The sequence below is a fragment of the Adiantum capillus-veneris genome, chromosome 4 (assembly GCF_014529385.1).
Source record: "Adiantum capillus-veneris isolate H3 chromosome 4, ASM1452938v2, whole genome shotgun sequence".
In the NCBI taxonomy this organism is placed as follows: Eukaryota; Viridiplantae; Streptophyta; class Polypodiopsida; order Polypodiales; family Pteridaceae; genus Adiantum; species Adiantum capillus-veneris.
The window spans coordinates 48,067,405-48,080,868 of NC_140934.1; the positions used below are offsets into that span (position 1 = coordinate 48,067,405).

Sequence of the window (13,464 nt, forward strand, 5' to 3'; positions counted from 1 at the left end):
TTTGCAGCCCTAAAGGCCATCAGATTTCAGCCCCAAGTACCCGCAGGTTTTCAGCCATAAAGAGCAACAAGGGCAGCGTTTTCTTTTGCTTTTTCAGCCGCAGCAGATTTCAGCCCATAGCGTTTTTGGACAGCAGATAAAGAGTAGCAGATTTCAGCCCTTAGATCGTTCTCGCCATCCCCGTCGTCGTCGTCGATCTAGCCTAGACTTGCATCAGTCCCATGCATTCAGTTTGTACCAGTTTGTGCAATCAATAGTAGACCACTCTCGTCGACGAGAGTGGAGCCTTGGGAGGAGGGTTTTACAACGTCTTTGGTGTCGTATCTCTCGTCTCTCTCTATCTCTTAGTCTCATACACTTGCATGCACAGTGTCCATTCACTTTGTTTGTAATCATTGCACTCTCTCATTAAGAACGGAAGGCTCTCCCTTCCATAAGAACAAAAGGAACCTTGAGCACAGTTCGGAGCACTTATCTTGAGCAAAGCGCAAACATTCAATCCGCTGCACCTAACAGGGTTTGCTTGTTGAACCTGCAAATAATGGTCCATATACCATCATTCCCTGTTGGCGTTCTTCGACGATCAAAGATAGAAATCATAGCAATGCTTTGCCATGGCTTATCCGGAATCGGCAGTGGCTGTAACAACCCTGGTGCCTTTTGCCTGTCAAACTTGACCTTTTGGCAAATCACGCATGCTCATACAAAGGCATCCACACCTCTCTCAAGGTAGGCCAATAAAAGAATGTCTCTACCGCTTTAAATGTCACATCAATACCACGATGCGCTGCATATGGTGGGACATGACTTTCTACCATGACCTTATGTCGCAATGGCCTAGTGACACAAATTCTGCCATGCATCATCATGAAACCGTCTCTGAGGAGGTAGTGCTCATGACGTTGTCCTTCTTGCAATTGTTCAAAAATCCTTGCAAAATCTTCATTAGTAGCATACTGTTTCTTCATGTCATCAAGCTCATGATGATAAAGAATTGACACAGGTGAAATTTGTGGCTTCCTTGATAACTCATCAGCCACCATGTTCCTCTTGCCTTCCACATGCATAATTTGGAAGTGGAACATAGAAAGAATGTTTGCCCATCGCTTATGCTTTCCAAATAGCTTTGACTGCGTCAAGCATGTTAGAGTGTGCAGCGAAAGGTGAGAGAGAGAAAGAGACAATGGCACGAGAGAGAGAGAGAGAGAGAGAGAGAGAGAGAGAGAGAGAGAGAGAGAGAGAGAGAGAGAGAGAGAGATGGTGGAAAGGCTGGCAGCCCAATAACTCCAGATGGCTACATGGTGTGAGACAATACAAGACAATGAGAAAGAGGGTGCCCCCCTTCCTATATATAGGAGAATAGGGGCTGGTCGGACAATAATCCTCAATATAGCCCAATGACCTAAAAATATGACCCTCCAATATAAATGGAGGAATATGTGACCAAAACAGGTCAAAGTGGGAAATGTGTTGAACAACCCTGCGTGTGCCTGAGATCCTGAAACCGGCCAGTGGGGCGGTAGGCTTTGGCTTTCACCCGAAATTCTTTACTTTAGACACACATAGAGAGAACGTGCAAAGGAAACCTGCGACGGGAATTAACACTTAAGCAGACACACGGCTCGGAAGCTAGAATGCTCCGAGCAGACGCCGACAACCTGTAGGCCCCAAAATTGGCGCCCCTTTCGGAATTTCTTTATACTTTGAGAGGGTAAATTACAAAGTAGAGTCCTGGGAATCCTTTACCTGTATCTCGCTAGATACTACCAGTTTTGGCCAAATTTCGGCAGCATAACAACCCCGAAACTTGCGCGAAACCAATTTCCCTGCTAGAACTCACTTCCATTGACGTATACCCTCTGATTCCTGCCCAAAAACAGTAAATTCAGCATGCTGTATTTACTGGTTTTTGCTCTGTTTTCAGCCCCAAACAGTGCCCTAGCTGTTCTCTGTCAGTGGGGCATGATTCCCAAGGGTTCTAGCGTCCGTATGGCTGAAAAACAGTCAATTTACAGCGCATACACAACGCTGAATTTGCACCTATACGGTGAGGTTATGACCCTCACCGGTGCCTGCTTTGGAGTAGCAACTAGCTACCCCTGTTCTTGCTCAAGGAGGCTCTTGCCTCAGCACAAAAGCATGAAACCACACAACTGTACATTAGTCAAATGAAGAGCCCTCTTGTGGGGCATCACATAACTGCACATAGGGTAGAGAGAGAGCAGTGTGTAGCGTGCAAGGCATCACTCGTAGCACCACACTGTACATGATAGGGAAAGAAAGCACTCCATAGCTCTTAACCTGTGAAGGTTCTCAATGAAGCATCCCCCCAGCATAAATCGAGCGCCCCCTCTTCTGTCCTTGACCTGTAATGCTTCTGTGAACAAATAGATGCAAAAGGGGAAGATTTCCATGGCTCCCAAAACCTGCGTATCGCTGAAAACGCAGCAAAACAACCCTGTAAACACGCATCTGATGTCTACCAATGCTGAAAACGAGCTCCTTGGTCCTAGGTAAAGTCATAGGAAGCTCAAAAATGGAGAGAAATGGCTGAAAATCAAAGTTATCAGTCTCCAAAACTGCTCCAAAAAGTTAGTTACGAGTTCTGTTCTCCCAAACTTGGTAAATTGGTCAAAAAGTGCCACTTGGCACTCATGCAATTTCCCCGCATTGGGCTTCCTGCTTAAAAATCTCTCAACTAGTGTATCAGTTGACTTTGCAGAGCAGAGTAACAAAATGTTCCCCTTGTCATTCTGAAGCTAATGACGCGAATAGATTTCGTGGCCCAAAATAGCAGCTCCCTAAATTTTAGGAAATGCTTCCATTGGACTCTCACCGGTCATCTGACCATCTATCCCCATTGGGACCGCATCCAAAAATGCAATGTGGCCCAACTGTCGGGTACTTTCCTTTGTGCCTTTATTGAGTTCACTTCCTAGTATCCACCAACTTGCTAAGTGCGACGGAGGGACCTACATGATCTTGCTCTGAGCCTAGACATCCTCTTACTATACGAATTCGAGTGCCGACCACTTCCCGTTTGCGGGTGAAACTACCGTTCACATTAGCCATACAATGTCCGACCGTTTGCTACTTCAAAAAGAGGGTCTTAAAAATAAAACAAAAATCATTGGAAAGAAACCAACAACTAAAATCAATTGACGACGCTCCATCTCTCGCCGCTCCGCCTGAGTAGGCCGAGGTGGGCCATACTCTGCCGAAATCTTCGTTGTGATTCCTGCCTGCATCTCCAAATGCAGAGGGAGTCGACTGATCCTTGCCTGAAGCCAAAGGTGCCGCGGAAAAAAAAATTGGGGATCGGATTTCCCGTAGAAGAGAAATCGGCCGAGCTCTGATACCGCTGTAACAAACTTGGACACTCCAAGTCAAGAATCAATCGCGACAGCACCAAATAACCACTTCAAAACAATTCACAAATCACAATAGATTTGCATTGGCCCGGTGGAGTTCCGTGCCTAGAGATATTGGCCCCAAAGACTGGTCCCCTTTTAGTATTTCTTTTTGTATTAATCAGTTCAAAGTACAAGAGAGTGGCTCGGGATTCACTCTCAGACTCTGTATCCAAATGCTCTAAGAAGTGAATGCCCAAACCACTTATTTAAAGTTACAAGGGATACCCAAAAGCAGAGCCCCAAAAGCTTGAAAGCAAAAGCCTGAAAGCAAAAGCTCTTTTCCCTCTCTCACAGAGAGCTTCTGAAAGCAAAAGCAAATTCTCTCTCTCTCTCTCTCTCTCTCAATGAGAGCAACAAAAAGCAATTAGGGTTTGCAGGTTTTTTAGGGTTTTTGCTATCTGCCACGTCATCACTTTGAGACACTTACAGGCTGAAATTGCCCGATGCATGGAAGATTTATAATGCATTTCACATGAGTCTTCTAAGACCCTTCGTGGGTGATGTGCCAGAAGATATGCCAGATGAGGATCAGCCAGAAGTTGAGGAACTTGATGAGATCTTGGTACCTGAGCAAGTTTTGGCACAAAAGGACAGAAAAGTTACAAGGACAAGTTGCAAGACGTTATTTGGTGAAGTTCAAGAACTATCCGCCTATGGATGCAAAGTGGATGGAAGAGCATGAACTGTCAGAGTCACCAAATGTATTGCAGCTTTACCTTGAAGCCTTTGGGTTACAACTTACTTATGCCCCAACCCAACGTGTGCAAAGGAGGGATAATGATAGAGCTAGCGCATCAAATGTACATATGAATTCAGTGTAATAGATGAAAATGACAAAAGTATGAAGGTCTCATTAAGTCATTTGTGTCTATGTGTACGACCTTTCTTGCGGATACATGCGATGATAAAAGAGTGTTAACAACACAAAATCATTAGTGGCGTGTATTTATGGTATGCAATCGAGGACGTTTGCGATTTCAAGAGGGGGTATGTCACGAGGACGTGGCAGCTCTTAACTATGTCACGAGGACGTGGCAATTGCTAAAACCGGCGATGCAACAAAGATGATGCTCAATTTTGCTTAGGACCCAAAGATGGCAAAATATTTGAGCCAGACCTCTTTGGAGGAGGTACAGACGGAGTGGCAGAGAACCACAACACCACTCCCGAAACCCGCTCTCAAGAAACCTTCTGCTCACAAGAAATATACAGAGAAGGAATTGGAGAACGTGGTTGATGCACGGATTGCTCAGCTTTTTGACGTGCAAAACAAAGACAAAAAGCACGGCAAAAAGCAGAAGAAAGGCACTGACTTCCCAGGATATTTGGGTCGTCGGTTGACATTTGACAAAGCAAAGAAACAGAAGAAGCGTGTCAAATTTGAAGGAGTACCCAGTTCTTCTTCTTCTTCTTCTTTTGACAGTTCTTCTAGCTCTTCAGACTCGAGCGAAGAAGACAGAAAAAGCAAAAAGCGAAGCAAGAAGCAACGCTTCGGAAAGAGCAAGAAAAAAGGCAAAGAAGTCTAAATCTCACCCAGTGAGAGACAGTTCTACAAAGGACTCGTCTACAGAAAGTTTAGACTCCGATAACCGCAACTTTTATTCGAACAAGAAGAATTTTTACAAAGCCAACCAGTATGACTTTCTCGAAGATAAAAGCAAGAAAGTCCGAGAGTTTAAGGAAGGTGGCCAAGCTCTCAAGTTTGATACTTTTTTGGGATACTCCGATGCTTCGAAGGCTTTGTCTTTTATACAACAGTTTGACATCGCTTTCGCGGGAGGACGCTATTCAGAGTACTCCAAGATTCGGAGAGCTACCTCTTACTCTAAGAAAAATGCTCGCACTTGGTGGTCCACGCTTCTATTAAGCAAGACTGTGCAAGTTACATGGCTGAAATTCAAGAGGCTTTTTATTTCTTCTTGGTTGACGCAAGAGTTTGAACGAGATATACGAGCTGCTTGGAACCATCTTTGGATGACCAAGAGCGATACGGTAAATTCTTATTGTGAAAGATTCTGGAGCTCTTTTCTACCCGCCTCTTCATTCAAGAAGATCTCATTCAGACAACAGATTGAGCGGTTTACCTTGGGTCTACCTACAGAGATCCGAGATCACTGCTTGGAACAGAAGTCAGCTTCTATTCGAGTCATGCGAAGCGGGGCTTTGCCTCATTCTGGCAGTCTGACCTACCCCACAGATGAGGTCATGACACAACGACCCGAACAAACTTCTGGGAATGACAGCAGAAAGAGAAAGAGCAACCCAGAGAGAAAGGATGCACGACCCAAGCTTACTCCTTAGGAGAGAGCTCGCTTCATCAGGGAGGGGAAGTGCTTTGAATGCGGGGAACTTGGACGTATCTCCACGAAGTGCCCTACAAATGCACAGAAAGAACGAAACGGCAAGGATGACGAAAGGCCTGAGAGTTCGAGAGCAGCTGAGGAACGTGGCAGAAAAGGCAGATAGAAAAGCAGAACTGATACCACATGGCGTGGGATCTGCACCGAATCTAATGAATGAAAGTACAAACTTTGCCGCTTTTGGGGCAAAGTGAAGGAATAGGAAGCTCTTTTGAAGGAGCCAAGGCCAACTTCTTTTCACTTGGAATGGCGGCTCGATTTGGAATTACGCTCGACAGACTAACGCCACAGGCGGAGGTAGTTCGACTGGCACCCGGACGGGATGTTGCCATTACACCGAGCATTGGCAAACTTCGTTTGCAATGACAGGGGTGTTCAGGGCACGCGATTGACGTTCTACTCGGAAACCCTTGGTACCACAAGAACTACGCCATGGTTGACTACCGGGCCGACAAAGCGACTTTGATAAATGAAGGGCTTAGAGATTGTACTTGATGAACTTCGGTTTCTTTACTCATTCTTTTGGGAGAGAATTGAACGATGGATAAAGGTTGAATATGTTTTGACCTGAACAAAAGAACGCCAAGATTTTTCTCCACACTCATGCCGATTGCTTCTAGAGGGCCTGAAGATCAAACCATTGATCTGATACCTGGAAGCACGCCACCGACCGACCACCTTACCATGCGAGCCGAGCACAAAATGAAGAGATTATGAACCCAGTGAAAGACCTCTTCGAAAAGGGTCTTGTCCAGCGTAGTACTTCACCATATTGATCTCCACTGTTATTGGATTTGAAGAAAGACGGATCTTGGAGAATGTGCATCGATTATAGAGCTCTCAACAAAATCACCATCAAGAACAGATTTCCGATTCCTAGGATCGATGATATACTCGACAAGTTACAGGGGATCCTCGTGCTTTAGTAGGATTGACTTGAAGAGTGGATATCATCATATCAGGATAGCGCCGAGAGACGTCCACAAGACAGCTTTTCGGAACACTTTTGGTTATTTGAGTTTTTGGTGATGCCTTTTGGCTTAACCAATGCTCTTGCTACGTTTAACCGGATGATGGACATGATTTTTCGAGAGTACAGGCTATTTGTTGGCACTTTCTTTGACTACATCATTGTTTTCTCCAAGGATGAGGCAGAACACAGAGATCATCTGTTTCAGGTCTTTCAAGCCTTACGAGATCGCAAGTTAGTGATTAATGCAAAGAAAAGTGAATTTTTCCTACCAGAGATACACTTTTTGGGACACATTGTCTCAGCAGCAGGAGTGCAAATGGATCCGGCCAAGATAGAGACTATCCGAGATTGGCCCGATTTGAAGAATGTCCATGAAGTTGGAAGCTTCTTGGGACTGTGTTCATACTACAGGCGGTTCATACCAAAGTTTGCAGAGGTTGCTTCCCCTTTGCATATCTTGACACAGAAAGGAGTCCTTTGTCGTGGGGATCCACAGAGGTGATTGCCTTCAATGCTACACGGACACATTCCAGGCGTCCCCGGGTGCAGGACACGACACAGATGCAATGCAGACACAGACTCCTCGCGGGAAAACATCTGTCCTCCCGCGACTGGTCCTGCTTTTCGTAAAAAGCTTCATTGAACCCATCTTTATTCTTGTGCTTGCGTTCTTACGCGTATTTTCTTACTCAGTTCGGATTTCCTCCTTAGCCTACGGGATGCCCCCTTACTAATGCACCCGTCACCCATCATGTGACGCATCAGAGGCACTCGTAACCCGGCCCTTTCCAGCGAACTTACGGAAACTCCTTCGCGATGTTTACCGTCACCCATCAAATGACACATCAGAGTTGTCCGTTCCTGATGGCAGTTCTTGTAGCTACAATCTTTTTAACAGTTCTTAGTGCACATAATAAAATATCCTAAAAAAGAGATTTAATCATTAAAAATAAGAAAATAGTCCAATTAGCAACATCTGGTCCAAAAGCAAAGCCAAAAAGCTGCCAGCGTAAATCACGGAAATCAGTACAGCTTGCCACGTCAGCAGCCAGCACAAAACGCGAAAATCCGTACAGCATGCCACGTCATCAATCAACGTAATTTTTGGAAAAAACATGCCACGTCATCAGTTCCACGCAATTTCCTTCAGTGTGTGTGTGGGTCCTGCTTTATTTTAATCCTTTATGTCACTGGGGCCCCATCGGACGGGGTCTCCATAAGTTGGTATGACTTCTTCTTTTGTTGCTTGTTCTCTTAGGTTTAGGCCCCTTGGCCGGCATCTGCAAGTTGAATCCATTCTTCAGGGCTTTGACACATCAACAGTTTGTTACAATATCTTCATGAGGGAAACGGATTCTGTGTATATGGATGAGATATACAGGCAGCTATGCACTCAAGAGCCGGGACGGCCACTAGATGAACTCACTGGCCGAAGATACCTCGAATAAATTTCCAATAGCTCTGTCTGCTCTTTTGTAGGACTGATATGCTTTCAGAAAAGCACACGCCTGATGCTGTGATACTGGTGTCACAAGACGGGCAAATAGAAAAGAACAGACTGAACAGACTTTTAGCACTTAATTAACAATTGAACTGAGAGAGAGAGAGACCACACACGACACGGAGTGGCGGAATTCCACCCCAGAGAGTATTGGCCCCAAACCTTGGCGCCCCTTTCGGTATTTCTTTATATTGCATCAACACAGTACAAGCCGGTACTCCAAACTCTGCACCTTCTCCAGGAAGCATGCTAGCGAATGAGCCCTAGCCTCATATTTAAAGGCCCTAGGCCCCAAAAGCAGTTTACAGTAAAAAGCCTTCAAACTCAAAAGCATATGGTCCAAAAGCAAAGCCAAAAAGTTGTCAGCGTAAATCACGAAAATCCGTACAGCCTGCCACGTCATCAACCAATGCAAAACGCGAAAATCCGCACAACCTGCCACGTCATCAATCAACGTAATTTTTGGAAAAAACTTGCCACGTCATCAATTTCACGCAATTTCCTTTAGTGTGTGTGTGGGTCCTGCTTTATTTTAATCCTTTATGTCATTGGGGCCCCATCGGACGGGGTCTCCATAAGTTGGTAGGACTTCTTCTTCTGTTGCTTGTTCTCTTAGGGTTTAGGCCCCTCGATCGGCATCTGCAAGTTGACTCCATTCTTCAAGGCTTTGACACATCAACAGTTTTTTACAATATCTTCATGAGGGAGACGGATTCTGTGTATATGGATGAGATATACAGGCAGCTATGCACTCAAGAGTCGTGACGGCCACTAGATGAACTCACTGGCCGAAATAAATTTCCAATAGCTCTGTTTGCTCTTTTGTAGGACTGATATGCTATCAGAAAAGCATACGCCTGATGCTCTGATACCGGTGTCAGAAGACGGGCACCACGTGCCAATAGAAAAGAACAGACTAAACAGACTTTTAGCACTTCATTAACAATTGAACTGAGAGAGAGAGGGAGACCACACGCAACACGGAGTGGTGGAATTCCACCCCAGAGAGTATTGGCCCCAAACCTTGGCGCCCCTTTCGGTATTTCTTTATATTGCATCAACACAGTACAAGCCGGTACTCCAAACTCTGCACCTTCTCCAGGAAGCATGCTAGCGAATGAGCCCTAGCCTCATATTTAAAGGCCCTAGGCCCCAAAAGCAGTTTACAGTAAAAAGCCTTCAAACTCAAAAGCATCTGGTCCAAAAGCAAAGCCAAAAAGTTGCCAGCGTAAATCACGGAAATCCGTATAGCCTGCCACATCATCAATCAACGTAATTTTTGGAAAAAACCTGCCACGTTATCAGTTCCACGCAATTTCCTTTAGTGTGTGTATGGGTCCTGCTTTATTTTAATCCTTTGTCACTGGGGCCCCATCGGACGGGGTCCCCATAAGTTGGTAGGACTTCTTCTTCTGGTGCTTGTTCTCTTAGGGTTTAGGCCCCTCGATCGGCATCTGCAAGTTGACTCCATTCTTCAGGGCTTTGACACGTCAGCATGTTGTTAAAATACCTTCATGAGGGAGACGGATTCTGTGTATATGGATGAGATATACAGGCAGCTATGCACTCAGGAGCCGGGACGGCCACTAGATGAACTCACTCAGATATTGACAGAGATGCTCCATGATGCAGCATCAGAGGCATGCCCCCACAGTGAGCCTACACGGAGACGATCTGGGAGCATGCCCCAGAATAGTTAGTATGATAAGGAGTGTAAAGAGACAAGGATCAAATTACAAAGGGAAGTGCTCATGGGTATTACCACACATAGACAGTCACGGAATATCTTTCGTTGCCTAGTGCGACGAAAGAAAAGGGCTTATCTATCTCAGTTAGAGCGGGATCTGTATCAGCTATTTATGAGTCAAGACTCAAACGAAGCATGGAGGCTATTCCACGAGCATTCACCACCACCAGCGGTCACCTCCACAGAGACATGGGGGGATTATGCAACATCTCTCTATACAGCATCAAGGTAACCACCTTTACCGGACCCATGAGGGTCTAGTAGCAGAGCACTTCATCCATGCCAGAGATATGCTTGCAGAGCTTCTCGCTATGATGTTTAATCGAGCCATGTATGAAGGCTTTCCTGAGACTTGGAGTATGTCTACGATTGTGCCTATTTTCAAGTCAGGAGATCCCATGATTCACGGGAATTATCGCACCATCGTGGTTGGTCACACATTGGCTAGGCTGTATGCATCCGTTCTTGAGCAGGAGTTGAGTAGATGGGCAGAGCGAGAGGGCATACGAGCAACAGGGCAAGAAGGATTCAGATGAGGTTTCTCCACTCTTGACCAGATTCTGACACTGGTAAAAGGATCTACTGTAGCTTTGTGGATTTCCGCAAAGCTTTTGACACAGTGCCAAGAACCAAACTTATATGCAGACTACAGGACATGGGTGTGCCTATAGAGCTGATATGGGGTATTTTGGCTTTATACAGGAAAGTGACGAGGCGGGTACGCACTACTGAGGGAATGTCTGACATGGTCCACTCCACTATTGGAGTGAAGCAGGATGCCCCCGGGCTCTCCCCTGGCTGGTGTAAAGAAATCTGTGATTCGTCTCTGAGACTCTCTCTCTCCGCTGATGTCCTCAGCAAGCTCTCCCTCGGTCTGCATAGCTCTAGCAGGAACAATCCAAGACATCTCTGATCCTCGTATCTCATGACTCTAGAAAAATGGTCCGAAACCCTCCCTGAACAAACAGTGGAAGCCGCCGCATATCTCATAGTACGTCGGGCAATGACGTGTGTAGTGCAGCTGTCTCTAGCTCTAAGTGACATAGGTTACATATCATGGCCCTTGCTTGTACCCCTCGAAATTGGTCAGTCTCGATCTGGAGCTGATGTGAGGATGTGCGTGTCTGCCCGATAGCGCATTGTATCCCATGAGATAAGTGTGTATCCATGTATGCAGGCCTAGTCACAAAACCGGCCTCGTGAGTTGGAGAAGATGCTCTCTGTAGAAGGCCATCTTCGTGCCCAACTCCTGTGTTGGCTGTATCCATGTGCTCTTGGTATCTAGCTGAATGAGATTCTGGCGTATGAGTCTGGTGATCTCTGTCCGTGTGAGAGACAGGGAGGGTGCATCCAAGGAGTATTGAAACGGAGGCAATCTATCCATGCTGAAACCATGTGACTGAAACCATGCTGTCATCTGTCCATACCAACATGCTGTATCGCCTTGTAGTGCTAGTTGTCGAGATGACTCCAGGGTAAGCCGAGCATATCTGTCCTTGGGGAGATCCCATAAACTGTGTATAAAGGATATTGACCCTGACGCTGTACATAGTCTGAAAACTCACCCACATACATCCCAAAAATATTACAGCAGATCTCAGAGTCCACCCACACTAGAGTTACGTTGATTGACCGAGCCATTGAGCTAGGCAGATCCAGACGCCCATGACCTCGAGGGGTCTCCCACCATCGACGAAGGCTGCAGCAGAAGATACAGATCACTCTAGCTCGACATGCAAGACGCCCAACCTGAGTACTGACCATGGAGGATGTTGATGAGATTCGATAGCGTCCGATGAGAGATTTCATTTGAACCCACCAACCCAAACACCCCCCCCCCCCAAATCTCGTTTCAATTCCGAACCAGCTTCAGATTCATGTCCTTAGTGTTTTGTTAGTGTTAGTTCTTTGTACTTTCCGTACTCAGACATGATATCAGATTCACCAATTGTAACTTTTTGGTCTCATAGGTCATTTCGGCCTTTCGAAGACGTTAATATAACATTCATATCATTTCATTTCTCTCGTGTTCCCTTGTCACCACACCTTTCGCTGCACTTTGACATTTGGTGGTCTTTAGTTGGACCTTAACATTAGCTTTCCAGGACAGGTCTTGAATTTCTGCTCATGGCTTGCATCATAAGGCAGTGTTTGCTTTTCTGCTTCACAGAATAAATGCAAGAAAATTATAAATTATTATGGTTTGTTGTTTGTGCGATTGAAATTATAGTACTACCTTGTACGATTGGATTCTTATAAACCTTTGGGTTGGTATTTAGGAGATTTGTAGTGCTTGCTTTTCTCTCAGCTGAGCTTCTTGTAGGGAATACTCTGTCTGCTGCGTTTTTTAACCCAAGTTTTTTGTCCCAGGTACAAAATTCTTTGTGGTGGCAGAGCCAGGTACTCAGGGACTAGATACCTTACTTAAAAACATATATGATCTTTACGTCGATAATGTACTAAAAAATCCATTTTATGAAGTTGAAATGCCAATTAGATGTGAGCTATTTGATCTCAGCTTGACCCAATATGTCCGAAAAGACAAGGGAATGTTGAGCGGCAGGTAAAGACGAGCATTCATGAGAGACTTGGTTTCCTTGGGGTCTTGCAGTATTATGCCAATGTGGGATTATGCTTCATTGTGGGAGAAGCTTGAATAGCTGCCACGGCCTCTGAACCCAAAACAGTGGTGAGGATCCGCTTCTAGCTGAGCCAATATGGACAAAAATGGAAAAGACTAGATATTTGGCTGCTAAATGTGATCCATGGGCCATACATTGTGATGATTGATCTTATAACAAAGGTCCAAAATCTGATACTGGATCTATTGCAAAAAGAAAAGCTGAAATGAAAGAGGTGGTGGAGAAACATACATCTCCTGTGTAAGACCGTAGAGTTTTCCCATGAATGTAATGTTTGAAGGTTTTTATGAAGGCTTTTATTCTTATCATCTATGTTGCATGATGTTTGAGACTGTCGTATGGTTCTGACAACCCCAAAATACCTTTCATCTGGCTGTGTCTCTTTTTTAGCCGACAAAAGGTTGGTCCTTACCCAGGAGAGAGTTGGAGATATCATTGGCACTTATTATTGTTAAAGGCTTCTTTGAAATGTTTGCTGATTCTACAGGCTCTCCTTGCATGTAAAACCTGCCAAAGAGGCTACAAAATGTGGTGACCTTTAGACCTACTTGCACTTTTTCATGTTGAGTTTTGTAATGCATTACACTGCTTGACCATCACGTTCATGACAAAACATCGAACTGTCTCTGATTGGCAGTTATCCATTATGTTCATAATAAACAGGCAAGGTTCAGGTGAGAAGATGCTCACACTCTTTTCAAAGATAGAGAGCTGTATTTCCAATTCCAGCCTCCAAGCCTCCCTATCTACCTTTTGAGTACTTGAGAACATCTGTCAGTAGCATTAATTATGATGAGGTACAATGCAGATAAGCATCATGCATGTACA

The 13,464-nt window shown here is 45.1% G+C and overlaps 1 protein-coding gene across 3 annotated transcripts in view; it reads left to right on the plus strand.

Moving 5' to 3' along the window:
• The window catches only part of LOC147459109 (SNARE-like superfamily protein), a 43,849-nt gene extending 30,905 nt beyond the window's left edge, over positions 1-12,944 (plus strand). For 2 of the 3 annotated variants that reach the window (XM_086510443.1, XM_086510442.1), the window contains one exon: positions 12,365-12,944. In XM_086510443.1, coding sequence (XP_086366569.1) covers positions 12,365-12,561 — 197 coding nt within the window. In that variant the 3' untranslated portion in view covers positions 12,562-12,944. The remainder of the gene's footprint in view (positions 1-12,364) is intronic. The other variant, XM_086510444.1, reaches the window with a different exon arrangement.
• The last annotated feature ends 520 nt before the right edge of the window (positions 12,945-13,464 follow it).